A 14,417-nucleotide genomic window follows, 5' to 3' on the forward strand; every position below is an offset into this window, starting at 1 on the left:
ATGCTTCAAAGAGCTGAAGTGTGGGAGGGGAAAATAGAAAGATAGAGCAAAACGGAAATAAGGGTTCTCAGATGTGTAATTGTGGTGGTGACCAAAACATCTAGATGCTTTGTTGAGGTTCACAACTCCCTACTTGGAGGACCTCATAGCCTATCTTTGTAGTAATTTAAGAATGGAAACTCTTGAGATTGTTTTTTGGGGGGAGTTCTTCAATTAATTTAACAGAAAGTACCAAGATTAGACCAAGATTAGAGGTCACTTGAAGGATAGCTTAGGATCCATGTTGTAAAATTTGTGCAAATACAATTTGTTGTAATAGTACAGAGAGAGTCATCTTGAATTATTAAAACAATCATTCGTAGGTGCTGAGATACTAAGGGGATCTATTTAATCTGAACTCCTTTTAAAGCACTGAAAGAGTTTGTTGGCTGGTTCTTAACACTGGCGTTCTTTCACTTGCTTGGGTAAACTGCATCTAGTGACATGTAAATTTTACCATTATTTCCCTTCTGGCCTTATATTAGCATGTAGCAACCTGTCTTTGTGCCCGGCTGAGGTCCTAGCCCTGTGCCAACGAGAACTGTTTTATCCATATGACACTATATAGGTCACATTTATATAAAACAGAGCTTTCTACCAGATCAGACTATGGGCCAGCCGTATTCAGATGTATGGCAGGGATAAGTGCTGCCAGTGAAAAATAGAAGTAACCAGACCTGAAAGATTTCTTCTATTCTTTCTTTCCATTCTCAGTTATACTTTGTTGAAAAAGACATTTGGATTCAGTGCTTTCATATCTTCTGGAACTCCAAATACTAATGAGGGATCTTCTTTTTCAGTCTGTTCTCACTGTTGTAAGCCTCAGGATTCAGTGGAAGAGCGTGTGAAAGAATATACGAAGCCACCCATGAGCTCTAAAGTGACATCTGAAACATCATCTGTATGATCAGATTGCATTTGCAGGTAGTTTTCTTCACCATTCTTCTCTTGGCAAAATAGCTTCTCAAATACCGTTAGATTTAGCTCACAAAACCACGTGTGGCTTTTAACACGAGTGTGTGCAGTCCTTTAAGATAAAGAAAAGCACTAGAGTGCTGTTGCCAACTCAAACACATGGTGTTTCCCAGTCAGGTAACCAGAGGAATGATGCTCCTGTTGCTTGTGGTGTATGGCTTGCTTTGAGTTATCTCAAGTGTCTAGAAACGAATCTAGTGAAAAATGTTGGAGAATTGAATTTCCTGGGCTGCTAAGCTGCTTTCTCCGCAGAGTGGACCCTGCACGGATGACTTGCAAGGTGTTGTGGCGTTTATTTCCTTAATTAACATAAATTTTTAGGGACTAAAAGGGGATGAAAAGAGAGAGAGATGAAGGAGAAGGAACATTTGACAACTTTGACTGCCAGTGCCTCCTCTGAACCTGTGTAAGGAAGCTCGTTAATATCTGAGAGGTGGGTTTGTAGCCCATTCATCCATCTATCAGGATCTGCAGTGACATCCCCTGCTACTGCCCTTGTGCTCATTTTATGGGCCTCCCAACTAAGAACTGGGCAGTCTTTTAGTTGGACTCATTCGTGAGTAGCTCATCACTACTGTGGGTCACACATGTGGCTTCAGCCCCTAGAGGTTATTTCTGGCTGATGCCCTGTGAGGTGTGTGCCTGATCTGATGCATAAACAGGGGACCATCACTGATGATGGAAATGAAGGATTGGCCAAATGGTGATGAGGGAGAGGTGAACAAGAAGAGAAGAACTCCAGCTATCCCAGTAAGATTAGCAATGCCAGTCTACTGAGATATCTCCCTTTCTTTCAGCAGCTGGAGGAATGGAGAAGGAAAAGTTTTCCCTCTAAGACTTGCCCAGGAAACACTCATATTTTAAAAGGAGTTACTTTTGATAATGAGGTGTTGTGAAGGATGGGCTGGGGAAGGCTGGGGCTTACCAGGGTTTTATGACTCCAAAGCATTATATTCGTTTTGGCTTGAAAGCGCCGCTGTGTTCAGGGCTATGTCTTCCAAGAAGACATTTTTCAAGCCAAGAGACTTAGGCAAGATTAGCAGTTAACTCTGTTCTTATTCACATCATTATCCAGGTGACTGCGTTTCCTGCTCTCACCTCAGCATGCTGCATTGCCAGGGTAATGCAGCAGAGCAACAGCTGCAGAGTCCTAGAAGTCATGAATTTGTCACACTGTGCGTTGCAGTAATCTAAAAGCTTAATGTTTTTGAGATGGAAAAGAGGAGAAACGTATCATTCAGGACACTTGTCTCATTTCCAAACCTGACCACCCACTCATGTTTTCCTCGGGGGAAGGCCCTCTCTGGAACAGATACGAGAGCCTTGGTTAGCATGAATTTGGTGGGGGGCAGGTTGTGAGGGGACTGACGGGAGTTCACCTACCGAATAAATCCCTTCTGCCACATTACTCTTTTGTTAAAAAAGCTTGCCAGGCTTCTTCTGTAAGTGGCTGGTGTTTCCCAGCTGCAGTGCCTGGAAGGGCTGCTGTCTGCGGACAGGGATGGAAGAAGCTGTGCTTCCTTAGTGGCCGTCATCTCGGAACTTTGTGATGTGCTGAGCCACGTCCTACTGCTGCTTAAATAGGGTAGTGCGTTCACTCGTCATCCTCACTTCGCAGAGGGGTAGCACCTCCGTATGGCCCAAAGGTTTTCACAGTAAGCCTTGAGCCAGTCTGTCGCTCACTGTAGGGCCTGTCTTGAGCTGTCTGGCTCTGAAACAGCTCTGTCTTCACTGCAATAGGAGCCCTCTCGTGGAGGGCTATCGCAGGTGATCCCTGTTTCTGGCTGACATTTAGGATTAAGGAGAAGAGGGGGAAAAAAAATCATTAAAATCTTTTCTTTGTGTCCCTCAGGTTTCTTACCCTGTGTATTGCGCACTGCAGTCCCCACTGTTTGTTGTACAGCAATGCTTATTGCGTTGACCCTTTGGCTCTCTGAAAGGGGATGACAGCAGGAGAAAACTGCTCAAGAAGACTGACAACATAATCCTGTGTGAATGAATACAAACCCCCACCTACAGCACAGAAGCTGGGGGGCGGTCACATTACGATGGGGTCACTGGAATTCCACCTGGGAGGACCCTCCGTGTTCCTGCAATGGGGCAGGAGAAGAGCATCGTCAGCATTGTCACACCAGCTCAAGAGTTTGGGATCCTCTGGCTTTGATGCTGCCTCTGTGAAAATCAGGGGGCCTGCAGAGCTCTAGCAGGTAGCCCATGCCCCCTACCCCCTTCAGTAATGCAGAGCTGACCCTGGGGAGAGCCCAGGCCCTGACACACAGTCACAAGTCGGGCTCTGCCTCCGTGTTGTGACTGGGAGCAGCTAAAACTTCTTTTATATTCAGCCTCACACGGATATGTACCAATACTGTTGTTTGTGCTGGAAGACTTTGGATTTTAACTTGACCATTACAGATACATGTCCCTTCTCCCCTGAAGAGGCAATAACGCATACACTTCTCGTGAGGCAGCACCTTGAGGTGGGACTGGATGCCTCGTGCTTATTTCCAGTGCTATGAGACTTCTTAGGGAATGATACATACTGAAGGCACACCTAACAGCTAACTAATATTGCTTATCTACAGCAGTGGCAGAAGTTCTCATAACCTTTTTCTCCTGAAAGGACGGTCTTGCCAACCCAGGTCCCAAGATACAGCTCCTCCGTTAAATTACTCAGAGATACAGGAGCACGTCTGACACAGCACAGCCTGCTCGCTGGGGGTGGTGCGTGTGACTGCACACATGTGCACACCTTTGCGCATACACATGTACGAGCTTTTATGTGCATTCCTTGTAAAGCCCCATTTACATTTCTGTAACACTCAGTGGTTCTCTCACATGTATCTGTTGTAATGAAATGCAACTCAGGGCCTTGCTTCCTCAAAATAGGTCTGCATTTGCTTGTACATTTGCCTAGGTAAGGCTCTCCAGGTTCTTGGGAGCTTCTCACAGTGACGTAGAGATTTACTTTGCGTTGAATGTTGCTGCTTTCTGCCAGCATTGTTTCTACCCAGCCAGGACTTGAGGGAAGTCCCCTACAGGATGCTGACATTGGATAGGACTCATCTGATCTGGGTGACATTCTTGCCTACTGTGTAGGAAAAAGTGGTTTCTCATTTTGACGGGAAAAGAGGAAAAAGCCCCAAGCCCCAAGAAGCTTCCTAAGCAACTCTGCATACTAACCTAACTCCACCCTGCCCTGAGTTTGACAGGTTTGTTTCTCCCCTTTTGCTCTGTTCCACTGCCAGCTGTGCCCATTCCCTGACTGCTCTATCCACGTGTGTAGTTAACAGGGCAGACCAAAGCCTGAAAGCACCGTGTCGTCCCCTTTGTGAGATGTTCTGTTGCTTGAGCCATTTATCTTGCTAGGACACAGCAAGGAAATACTCCGTACACTTCACTTTTCTCAAGCAGGTACATATTGAGAGAGAAATTGCTGGAGGAGATAGGAGGGCCAAAAGCAGTTTATAGAGGATTGGACTATGACAGCCTAAGGGATCATGTCTCCAATAAAAAATAAAGACACTGCTCCCTCTCCTGCAGTCATGCTGCCCCATCAGCTTTTTTACTGCTTTCCCATTGTATGAGGTAAAACGGGAACTTCAGAACATCCTTATGCAGGGGGGTTTTGACAGAGAATGGGAGCTAAGGTGGGTGGCAGGGAAAGCGCACTCTTTGCGCTTGCGCATTCTGGTTGCAAGCAGAACATAGATGACGCTGAAAGCAGTGTTTCCAAAAGGTAGCCTGACCTTATTGCAGGACTTGGGTGTACGGGCAATGATGTCTCATACTTTCCATGTTTCCTTTTATTTCAGTCTGTGCTTGTTCTTTCCAGCACAAACTGCTACCTTCTTGCATGCTGGACACCCTCTTTCTGTATTTTCTCAGCTCGTTTTCAACACTGGGCTTCCTTCCCTGCTATAAGCACGACACATTTCCACCTCGTCAACCACACCACAACTCTGCCAGACGCACCAGCTTATTTTCCCTCTGACTGTCTCGTGCTCTGCTTCTGCTCCTGACTGACAATTGCACAGCCTCCTGGAGAAGGCTTTGTCTTTTGCACCGCGCCAAACCTTTCTACATCACCACAGACTCCTGTGACACTTTAAGTAACTTCTTCTAAAGGAAACAAAAAAGTTTCACTGACAAATATGTCTAGCATCAGTTTTTAATATTCTTGATGGGTGGGTTATTTCATTTATTTTTTCCTTAAGCACTTACATTATGAATCGTGGGTTTTATTGCCTTAGGCTGTATTGAGTGAATTGCACACAAATGGTTTCTGTGAGACCTTTTCAGCTTAATATCTGGGTCTTTGTCCTAGGTGAGCTGCTCTGTTTATCACAAGTATTTTGTCTATAACGTTTTTTCCCCGGGGTTCCTCCTTTAATTGTATTGAAAAATAAATGGTAAACTTGGTTTCATTTCCTCAGTAATCCAAGATGTCTGTTCTATGTGCTGGGAAATGGTAGAGCCTTTAATTATTCACATAAGCCCCAGCCACCATTTTGCAGCAGCTAACTCCGTAGCAACAAGGCAGGTGATGGATGCAGCTGGTTGACAAAGCTGTAACAGGTACAGCTGGTATGAAGGCTCAGCTCTGTTCGGTGTGCTCAACAGCAGTGACAAAACGGCACCCAGGTGCCCAGTTTGTAACTTCCACGTATCTTGTGTCTGTCAGTTTGTCAGGGATGAACAAATGTCAGTGTAGCTACGGTGCTCGACGCTCAGTTTGCAACACATCTGCCTTCCCCATCCCCAAAAGGGAGGTTCTCTGCAAAAGCAAAATCCAGTGTAAGATGTTCTCAGTGCATCCCTGCTACCTGTGGTAACCTACTCAAAGTGGAGGACCGGTAACCTCAGTGCTGTGCTGGAGGAAGGGTGGGGGGAAAGGGTGTAGGGGGGTGAAGAATCCTTTACATTTATATTTAAAAAATAAGTTCTGAACCAACTCATCACTCCCGTTTGGACAGTGATTTTGAAAACAAGAAACGTGTAAGTGCAGGGAACTAAATTCAGCAGGAAATAGAGCAAAAAATGGCCACTAATTTTGAGTGTAGATGGAAGTCTCTGCTTCCGCTTGCTAAGTGCAGCATAAGGGCACCTAGCAGGCCCGTCCTTCCTTACATGGAGAGAAAATCCACACAGCTGCTCCACCTTGGCTCTGCTATGGGAGAACATCCCTGCATCAACGGTCAGACATGAGAAAATTAGTATCCTTTCAACAGCACATCAAATACCACTAAATAAGAATAGAGAAAGATTGAGCAGTGACACAGCTAAGCGTCATCAGAAGTGCTGTACAGATAAAAGTGTGGGGTACTGGGTGAGGATGTAAGAGCAAAAAAAGAAGAAAAACAAAAAAAAGATGAAACATTGCTGTGTAACCGCAATGGCAAAAAAGTGACTCAGAATGGCCTCCTATTTTGTTTTTTGAGGGGGCAGAGGACAGTAACACTACTGTCACCAATGCATGCAGAGCTTCAAACAGGAAGGGGAAGGGACATACCCGTACCTCTGCTTATTCAGATCCCTCACACATAAAATAGGAACATCAGAGCTGGCTGATGACGACCCTGAAATGCATGTGTTTATTCAATGGAAAAGTAAACTACACTGAGGTGTTTAAAAAGCAAAATGCTGATTTCAGAAGTCAGAAAACAAAACACCACCTTGGAAGCGAGCTGTGCTAAAAATCTGCTTTGGGTGGGTGGAAGACCCTCTGTGGAATCAGCTGTTCGTATTTCATTCAACAGAAATCAGCTGTAAAAGAGAAAAGCGCTCAACCAGAACAGACTGATTACTCCTTCCCGTGGGAAGGAGACCCGAACCCCCTGCCTGGATGTAACTCCCTTGAATAGGACAAAAAGCTCCAACAAAGAAAGGGGACAAGAATTCTGACCTTCTGCTTTGAAGGAGATGGTGATGGTTCAGACCGTCACTACATTAACCGCAGCCCTACCCACAGGTAACAGCTGTGACTTAACAGTTATCTCTGGTACAAAATAATTAACAGAGTTGGCACTCTCCTGGCGCTTGTCTCTGTTACTGCCTGGACAGAGGAACGTCTGACTCCGCCACCAGACTTTACTGCTAGCTGGTGGGATCTCAGGTAAAGCTCTTCTCACAGGGTATCACTCCAGCATGTTTCTCTGATGCAAATACCGTACTAACATAAAGAGCTTGTGGACACAGTCACCACTGCTAGATGGCTTTATTGAGCATCTTGAACCACATTTCCCGCAAAGGTAATCCCCTAATTCCCAACCTTCAAATGACATTAGACGCCTTTTTATTGTTGTTACAACTGTCCACAGTGCCAGTTCCTCCCCCATCCTCACCAGAAACAATTCATCCTTTCTGTGGCCCCCTCAGCCATACTTCTACTGAGGAACCTAAAACATGTATTTTGCAGGGTATTTCCGTATCATTCCCAGCTCCTCCACCCTTCACCACTGACTGCAAAATATCCCAAGTACTCTAGGAACCAAGTGTGGTTTTCTGCCAAAAGCCTGAAGAAACCACTGTTGGCAAAACAGCCCTGGTCCCGGCCAGGCCAGGTGGGAGGGGGACGACGAGGGGAGGAGAACCACCAGCTCTGGTGCTGCCTGTACTGCGCTGTGACAGCAAGTTCTTCAGGCGCTGTCTCAACAGCAGCTTTCACCAGAGCATAATTAGCTTTTGGAGTCAGGGTACTTTTAGCATCTAAACTATTCACAGTCTCCTTTACCTTGAACACTTCTACATCACTGGTGGTCTGGACGTTTTCAGCAGTGAAATGGGCTCTAGACAAGGCTCTGCGGCTGCCCTCACCCTGCCAAACCTAGATGACACTTCCTAGTCTGCAGAGGTGGCAGTCCCACCTTCTCAGCTGAAACAGGTTTGGCCCTTCCAAGCTCTTGTGCAGTGATATGGATCCACAAACAATGCTTTCAGCAAAATGCTTTTTCACAAGTGCACAGGACATAACTGCATTCACTCATGATCTCCACCACCCCTTGACTGAAGACTTTTAGGAGCAGAATCAAAATACTTTGTAGCTGCTTGCAACAGACATCTGGGGAAGATTCAGTAGCTCCTAGATTCTCTTCCTCCCTCTGTCTCCAGTCCTCCCTGGGTGTCGCCTTCTATTTGACCTAAGACTTCAGTCACATTGAGCCTGGATTGCCTAATGAGAGAAGAGAGAGCGCAAAATAATTTATGCCTGTCTCCTCCTGACAAAGGCATCACTGCAGAATCCCTGCTCCTGAAACTTTTCTTCTAGAACTGGCATTATTTGTGCCCGTTAGTAAGTCATGCAACCAGCGTCACAGCCTTTTCTCCCCAAAGCCTCCAGCTGTCCTTCTTCCTTTTTCACAGGGATGGAAAGAAGGCAGCAATGAAGGAAAAGCCAGAGTCCTGGCCTCTCGGCTTATCTTCTCAGCCACCGCAAAAGTGAAAAACTGATGCAGTTACTGGGCTGGGGCGGGGCATGAATTTTGAACAAAAGACCTTGTTACAAAATAAGCAGCAACATCTAACACGGGCAACACTGCGTCAGCAGTTCTGGGACTGGTACGTGAAACACATCAAAACCCAAGAGCAGAAGAAACAAGGTTTAGAAAACCTAGTGTGTCATGGTTTAAATGTTTGAACCACACAGACCTAGACACACTTCTAGTCAGGACTCGAACAGGCAGAGCTGTTCCTTACCACTCCGCTAACTTCTGTTCATACAGCTCCCTGCGCTCACGGTTTCTCCTCTCCTGCAAGGTCTCACCAGCAAACTTCTGCATCACCATTAAGAGGGCCCCTGCAGGGATCCTAGAGGAGGAAGCAGAAAAGTCACAAGTCACCCAGGGGACACTCAAGAGTAAGAACTTACCTGCATCAGCAAAAGGAGCATGTGGGAGCTAGCCACCAGATCAGTGGAGCATAACCTTCCCCAATACTCACATCACACCACAGACTAAGGTACTCCTACCGCCAGCCACCAAACATGGCCTGTCTTCAGCTGTGACTCACTCTAACCCCTTTGATAGCACATTTTTAATTTACTCACTGACAGGCATCCATAGGGCAAGGAGGTGGAAGGATTTAAGGTGTCCCCGACCCCCCTGTAGATCACCTAACCCATAACTGAGACAGTCACATGCCTGCTTAGCTTCTGTCCAGCTCTTGGTGGTACCTGTGTTTTCACTGAAGCTCCACGTTTTGGCTTTGATGGAGCCTATTTTGTAAAAAAATCACTTTTACACAGATTCCTAACCTAGGGGCTGGCAGTCCCCAGGGAGCCCCCTTCTTCAAAAGGTGCCATCACGACATCCAACACCTCTTGTGCGCTGTCTGGATTCTGAGCTGCTACAGGAGCAGGCTGATGAAGCTGAGAAGGGAGCCCAGAAACCGTGTCTTACGCTCCTGCCTTTACCCACAGATAACACACATCCTTAAAACAGACATCCAACGGTTCTCCGCACAACCACTGCGCTCAGCAGCGACCGCGCCAAGGAATGGGGACAGGAGACACGTCTATAAGGCATCCTCACAATTTCCTATTTAACAGTAGTTAGTGTCTCCTCTAAAGCAAATAGCAGCAAGTAAGATGCTCCCACTGAGAGCACTGAGCTCCTTCCCTGAGGAAGCAGCAAAGTACAAATCTAGAAAAAAAGAATTTAAACCAACAGCTTGTGGCCTGGAAGAAAAGTCATCATCGTGAGGTCCCAAGAGAGATAGAGAAAATTCCTCAAGGCAAGACAGGAAGGGAAGCTTTGGTAGCCCCACCTATGACTCAAGGCTTGGTGTGTGCGGCCACCATCTAACAAACACCCTTAGAGAGTAGCTGTGTCTCCGTCACTCACCGGCAGCAGTCACAACTTACCCAAACACTGTTCCCAACACGAAGCCACCTGCCAGTCCCTGCAGGCCCAAGTGCATTCTGAAAACGGCTCCTGTGAAGGCTAAAAAAACCCCACAAACCCACTGAAACCACGAACAGCCCCCCACCAGCCACCGCTTACAGACGGAGGGGGCTGCTTTGGCGCATCTCTCCTCTCCGCGAGCTGACATCTACCTTTAACAGAGCAGAAACCAAGTGCCGCAGCCAGCGGGAGGGACCCTCACCCTACAGTCACCATGGTTTCTGCACTAAAATGTTACACAAAGCTCCTTCGGCTTCAGGAAAACTCCCCAAGAAATGCTAAATAGAAGTATCTATGAAAGTAAAACCGAGCTCTCCCCCAGGCTGGAGCATGACCCCACTCCCCCGCTTTTTTTCCCTAATTGACAACGGCTAATAATAGTAGCTGCCATGTAAAGCAGAAAAGATCAGCAAAACGTGTATCCCACCGTAAGGGCAATACAGCTTGTAAAACCGAACCAGCTGATCACTTATCCGGAGCCCTGCTGCCAAAAGCGGACATGCAAAACTTAGCATGAAAAGGGTAGTTTATAAACAGCGCACTGAACTGTTACAAAGAGTGGAAATGAGAAATGTGTTCCCTGCTAAATCGGTGGTTATGAGAGCGGGGCATGCACAGGGTGCTGCCTTTTCCCTGCACAAGCATTTTTCACCCCAAAATCTCTGGCAAGTATTTTGAAGACGATAACCACACAACTCCCCAATGGTTTCAGAAGTGCATCGATTATCTCTGTTACAAATAACGGCGCACAACGGAGCAAAGTTACAACGGCAGTTGGTAGAACAGGAAACAAAACCCAGCACAGGAGCTGGGGACCTGCTCAAATCCAAGAGAGATGGAATTCTGCTTATGCTTTCGCACTTATGACCCTTGCTCATGAAGTACAGCAGGTTGCAGCAGTCTTACCTCCTGCCGAAGCAAAATTACCGATGGTGGTTTTACTGCGGTACACGGACAGACCGGTGCTCACCGTGCTGCAAAGGTAAGGCACAGAAGTCAGCAGTTGCACATGGAAAAGGACAGGTAGCAAAACAGCCTGAAATACGGATTTCATTAAGCCAACCCTCAGGCTGCCTCTAGCTGCCCTGTTGCCCATCTGTCCAGAGCACACACGTGCCAGCCACAAGTGCCTGGATTCCTGTGACTTTACTGCAGGCAGCTGCACAGTCAGAGGCCACGGAATACCAGGATTCCTGGCCTGGATCTGGGATATCAATTCTTTTTGGGTTTTTAATCAAAGATTATTTTTTTCCCCATCATCTAGTCAAAGGACAAAAGAAACTGAGCAATGAAAAGGCCCTGTCAGTCAGTCCGTCCCGATAGAGGACCTTTATCCCAGAAGCCAAATCTGTGTGCCGGTACAATCTTGCCTGACAGACAGTCTCCACCACTACAGCGAAGTCACGCTCACGACACCAGCAGAGTCACCTACTCTTGTGGTGTAAGGTTTCTTCCCAGGGTAGGTACACCACACCATCTCCTCCAAAGACATCAGTTAAGCCCCAAAGCACTTGTCCTCAGTTCAGCAGCCACCTCCTCACCAGCACTCCAGCGAGCCTCCTGGAGTGACCTGCACGCCACCCCCAAGCCGACGGCAATCTTCCTTTCCTTCCCAACACTGCAACGTCACCCTAGCCTTTGAACGAGGTAAAGCTAAACAATTTGGGTTTAAACTGAAAACCTCAGAATTCACACAACCATAGGACAAAATCTTCAACTGGGACTTTACAGAAATAATTAACGCTGAGTGGCAAGTATCTGCTTTCAAAGCCTTCAACAAAAGGGCAGTGGGAAAGGGCGATGATCTGCCTGCAGAGGAGACACCTCGTGGAAGACGACGAGGTTACAAGTCAAGCCCAGGAAAATCTAAGGAAATCAGGAGCTCCAGGAGAGAAAGCAGACAGTACTCTAACTGAACCTAAGAACATACACTAAACCAAAAGGAGCCAAAGAAACCAAGAGAGATCAAGGGAGAAATTCAGAAAGGTACAAAAAGCCATAGGGGGACAAATATAAAAGCTAGTCAATACTGCTGGTACCTTACAAGCAGAAGGGGAATTTAAATGGAATGTACCTGCAGATACAGTCAATGCAGGTTTAGGACTACACATAAATTTACCATTTTGAACATCAGGGAAAGAGATATTCCTAGCTCAAAAGGGCTTTACTCAGAAAGAGCATGGTTAGTTTGATACTATATTGTCAGAAATGCACTGAAACATCCGAGAGGAACACTATCTGCATTGGTTGTGTGTGCAGGAAAAGTTTGGAGACCTGAAGAGTTACATACAACTGGTAGGTCTGACGTTCAGTGCCCGCTTAGAGCAAGGTGATCATCTGCAAGCGTTTGAGGACAAGAACAAAGAACTGTGAGTAATGCTAGTGTATGCAAATTAGGAATAATGAAACATAACAAAAAGGAGAAAAATTAGTGTGGGATAGAAAGCAGAAACAGCCAACACACTTCAACACCCTCGAGAGAAAAACACAAGGGGAAAAGGGAAAAAAAAAAAAAAAAAAAAAAGAGATGAAGCCAAAGCAGAAAGAAGCCGTCAGGTACAGGGATGAACAGATATAAGGAACAGCGCTCTTCCAGTTTTCGTTTTTTTGTTGGTTCATTAGAAGATTTGCATTCGGGGGCAATTATAAAAGGTTAAATCCGCTTCATGCTGATGCCTCATCAGTCAGACTCCCTGGTAACGCTCCAAGCCTCAATGAACCATCAGTCATCTCTCAAGGAGCTGCGAGCTCTGCCGGCACGAAGGGCTCCTTGTCACCAGTGCTTAAGCATAAGCCAGCTCTTCTCCCGCCGCCGTCCGGGAACACTTACTTGAATATTGCCACAAAAGCAGCGACTCTCCAGCTCCAGCGCCAGCCATAGCGGAGGAAGCCCCTGAGCCCAGCACGATGCGCAGATTGCTGGGGGAGAGAGGAGAGCGGTTAGTTACGGAGCTGGCACCGCCAGCCCGCTGCATCCAGGGTATCCGTGATGGGTCACGGGACCGGTGTCACTTGGGAATGACACCCTGACCCTCAGGGATCGTTGGCTGCCTCCAGAGGAAAATCAGCTCACGTTTACCCCAGACAGCAACAGGAAAACTGAAAATTAATTCCAGTTTGTAACATCAACCAGTCTTCCAAATCCTGGTGCTGGAACACATCTGGGGGGACGGGGAGAGCTTTCCAAGTACAGGAGAGCAGCAGAGGAGAAAGGGGGGACAAACTAGAAACTAGCTCATTATTATGAGTTCATAAGTATTAATAAATAATAACCATTAATAAAGAATGACCACAATAAGTAAATAATAGCCACCTACTTTAAATGTTAAGAGACCACCCAACCCCGCAGTGTAGCACTGGTGCTGAAAAGTCTCGCCATAAGCAGCTTTTTAAAAGGTGTGGCCAACCGCAGCTCCGTAAAGATTAAGAATATTCCAGTTCATACCATGAAAGAAAATAAATTCTCTTTTCCAGAGCCTGTGGGGTGAGTGCCTGGCCCGGGTGCAGGGGCACAGGAAGGTCCAGCAGGACGAGCGGAGCCAGACTGCCCGACGGGGCCAAACCTGAGCAGCGAGCGGTGTAAGGGCAGGTGGGTTTTTAGAGGGGGTTTCTTCCTAACGGTGCAGGTAAGCAGCGCTTTAACCACCCGGCAACCCCCTAGAAGCTCAGACACGTCAATAAAATGTCACCAGCGCTCTTTGTGGCGGGGCGCGGCGATCAGCTACAAGGCTTTAGAAAAACTGACATTAACGTGAGGCCGCCCCCAGCCCCACGCTGCGGAGCGGGGTCTCTGCCCGATGTATCGGGGTTAAAGCCAGGGGGCTGCAGGCCACGTCACCCCGCCGTCCGACAGCGGGACACGCTGCTGGCAACTCGGTTTGTCCCCAGGGGTCACCCCCGCGCGGTTCCCGTGGCGGCGGCGCCCCGGCCCGCCCCCGCGTCCCCCCCCGCACTGTGCCGGGGCGCGGGGCTCGTACCACCGCATCGGCGCGGTTCTGGAAGAGCTCCCCGTGGCTCCGCTCGATGAAGGCCCGCCGCGCCCGGCGGAAGGCCGGCACCCCGCCGTACGCCCAGCCGATCACTGCCCCCGTGAGGGCCGACTTGAGGATGTTCACCGTCTCCTCCGGGTACCGCTGCAGCTCGCTGCAAGGCAAGGGCAGGGCTCAGGGCTCGGCACGGCGCTGCACGGGGGGCGGGGGGCCCCCGCGAGCACCACCGGGCCCAGCGACCACCGCCCGTCCGCCCGCCCCGGCCCGGCCCGCTGCTCACTCCCGCCGCCAGAGCTCCCTGAGCCGCTCCCAGCCCGTCTGCGGCGGCGGCGCGGGGAGGCCGTAGCTCTGCTGGGCGCCCGCCCCCTCCGCCATGGCGCTGCTCGGCGGCGGCCGCGCTGGGGGGCGCTGCAGCGCCCCCTGCGCCCCGGCGGGGCACGGCACAGCAAGGCACGGCAGCGCCCCCTGCGCCCCGGCGGGGCACGGCACTGCGCCCCCGGGCCCCTCGCTCCTCGCC

General features: G+C 48.5%; 2 protein-coding genes across 5 annotated transcripts in view; one reads left to right on the forward strand and one right to left on the reverse strand.

The window, feature by feature from the left end:
* CD80 (CD80 molecule) overlaps positions 1-5,451 on the forward strand; it is a 30,614-nt gene extending 25,163 nt beyond the window's left edge. For 3 of the 4 annotated variants that reach the window (XM_013298065.3, XM_027784616.2, XM_027784614.2), the window contains 2 exons: positions 840-963; positions 2,867-5,451. In XM_013298065.3, coding sequence (XP_013153519.1) covers positions 840-946 — 107 coding nt within the window. In that variant the 3' untranslated portion in view covers positions 947-963; positions 2,867-5,451. The remainder of the gene's footprint in view (positions 1-839; positions 964-2,866) is intronic. The other variant, XM_055801331.1, reaches the window with a different exon arrangement.
* A 1,761-nt stretch (positions 5,452-7,212) lies between these two features.
* TIMMDC1 (translocase of inner mitochondrial membrane domain containing 1) lies at positions 7,213-14,328 on the reverse strand. The gene is made up of 7 exons (XM_055801332.1): positions 14,181-14,328; positions 13,889-14,054; positions 12,742-12,830; positions 10,818-10,885; positions 9,872-9,950; positions 8,707-8,817; positions 7,213-8,182 (listed from the first exon to the last, which is right to left on the reverse strand). Exons 1-7 carry the CDS (start codon positions 14,273-14,275, stop codon positions 8,083-8,085), a joined length of 708 nt encoding a protein of 235 aa, XP_055657307.1. The 5' UTR covers positions 14,276-14,328; the 3' UTR covers positions 7,213-8,082.
* Positions 14,329-14,417: the final 89 nt, after the last annotated feature.

The sequence above is a fragment of the Falco peregrinus genome, chromosome 4 (genome assembly GCF_023634155.1).
Source record: "Falco peregrinus isolate bFalPer1 chromosome 4, bFalPer1.pri, whole genome shotgun sequence".
Classification (NCBI taxonomy): domain Eukaryota; kingdom Metazoa; phylum Chordata; class Aves; order Falconiformes; family Falconidae; genus Falco; species Falco peregrinus.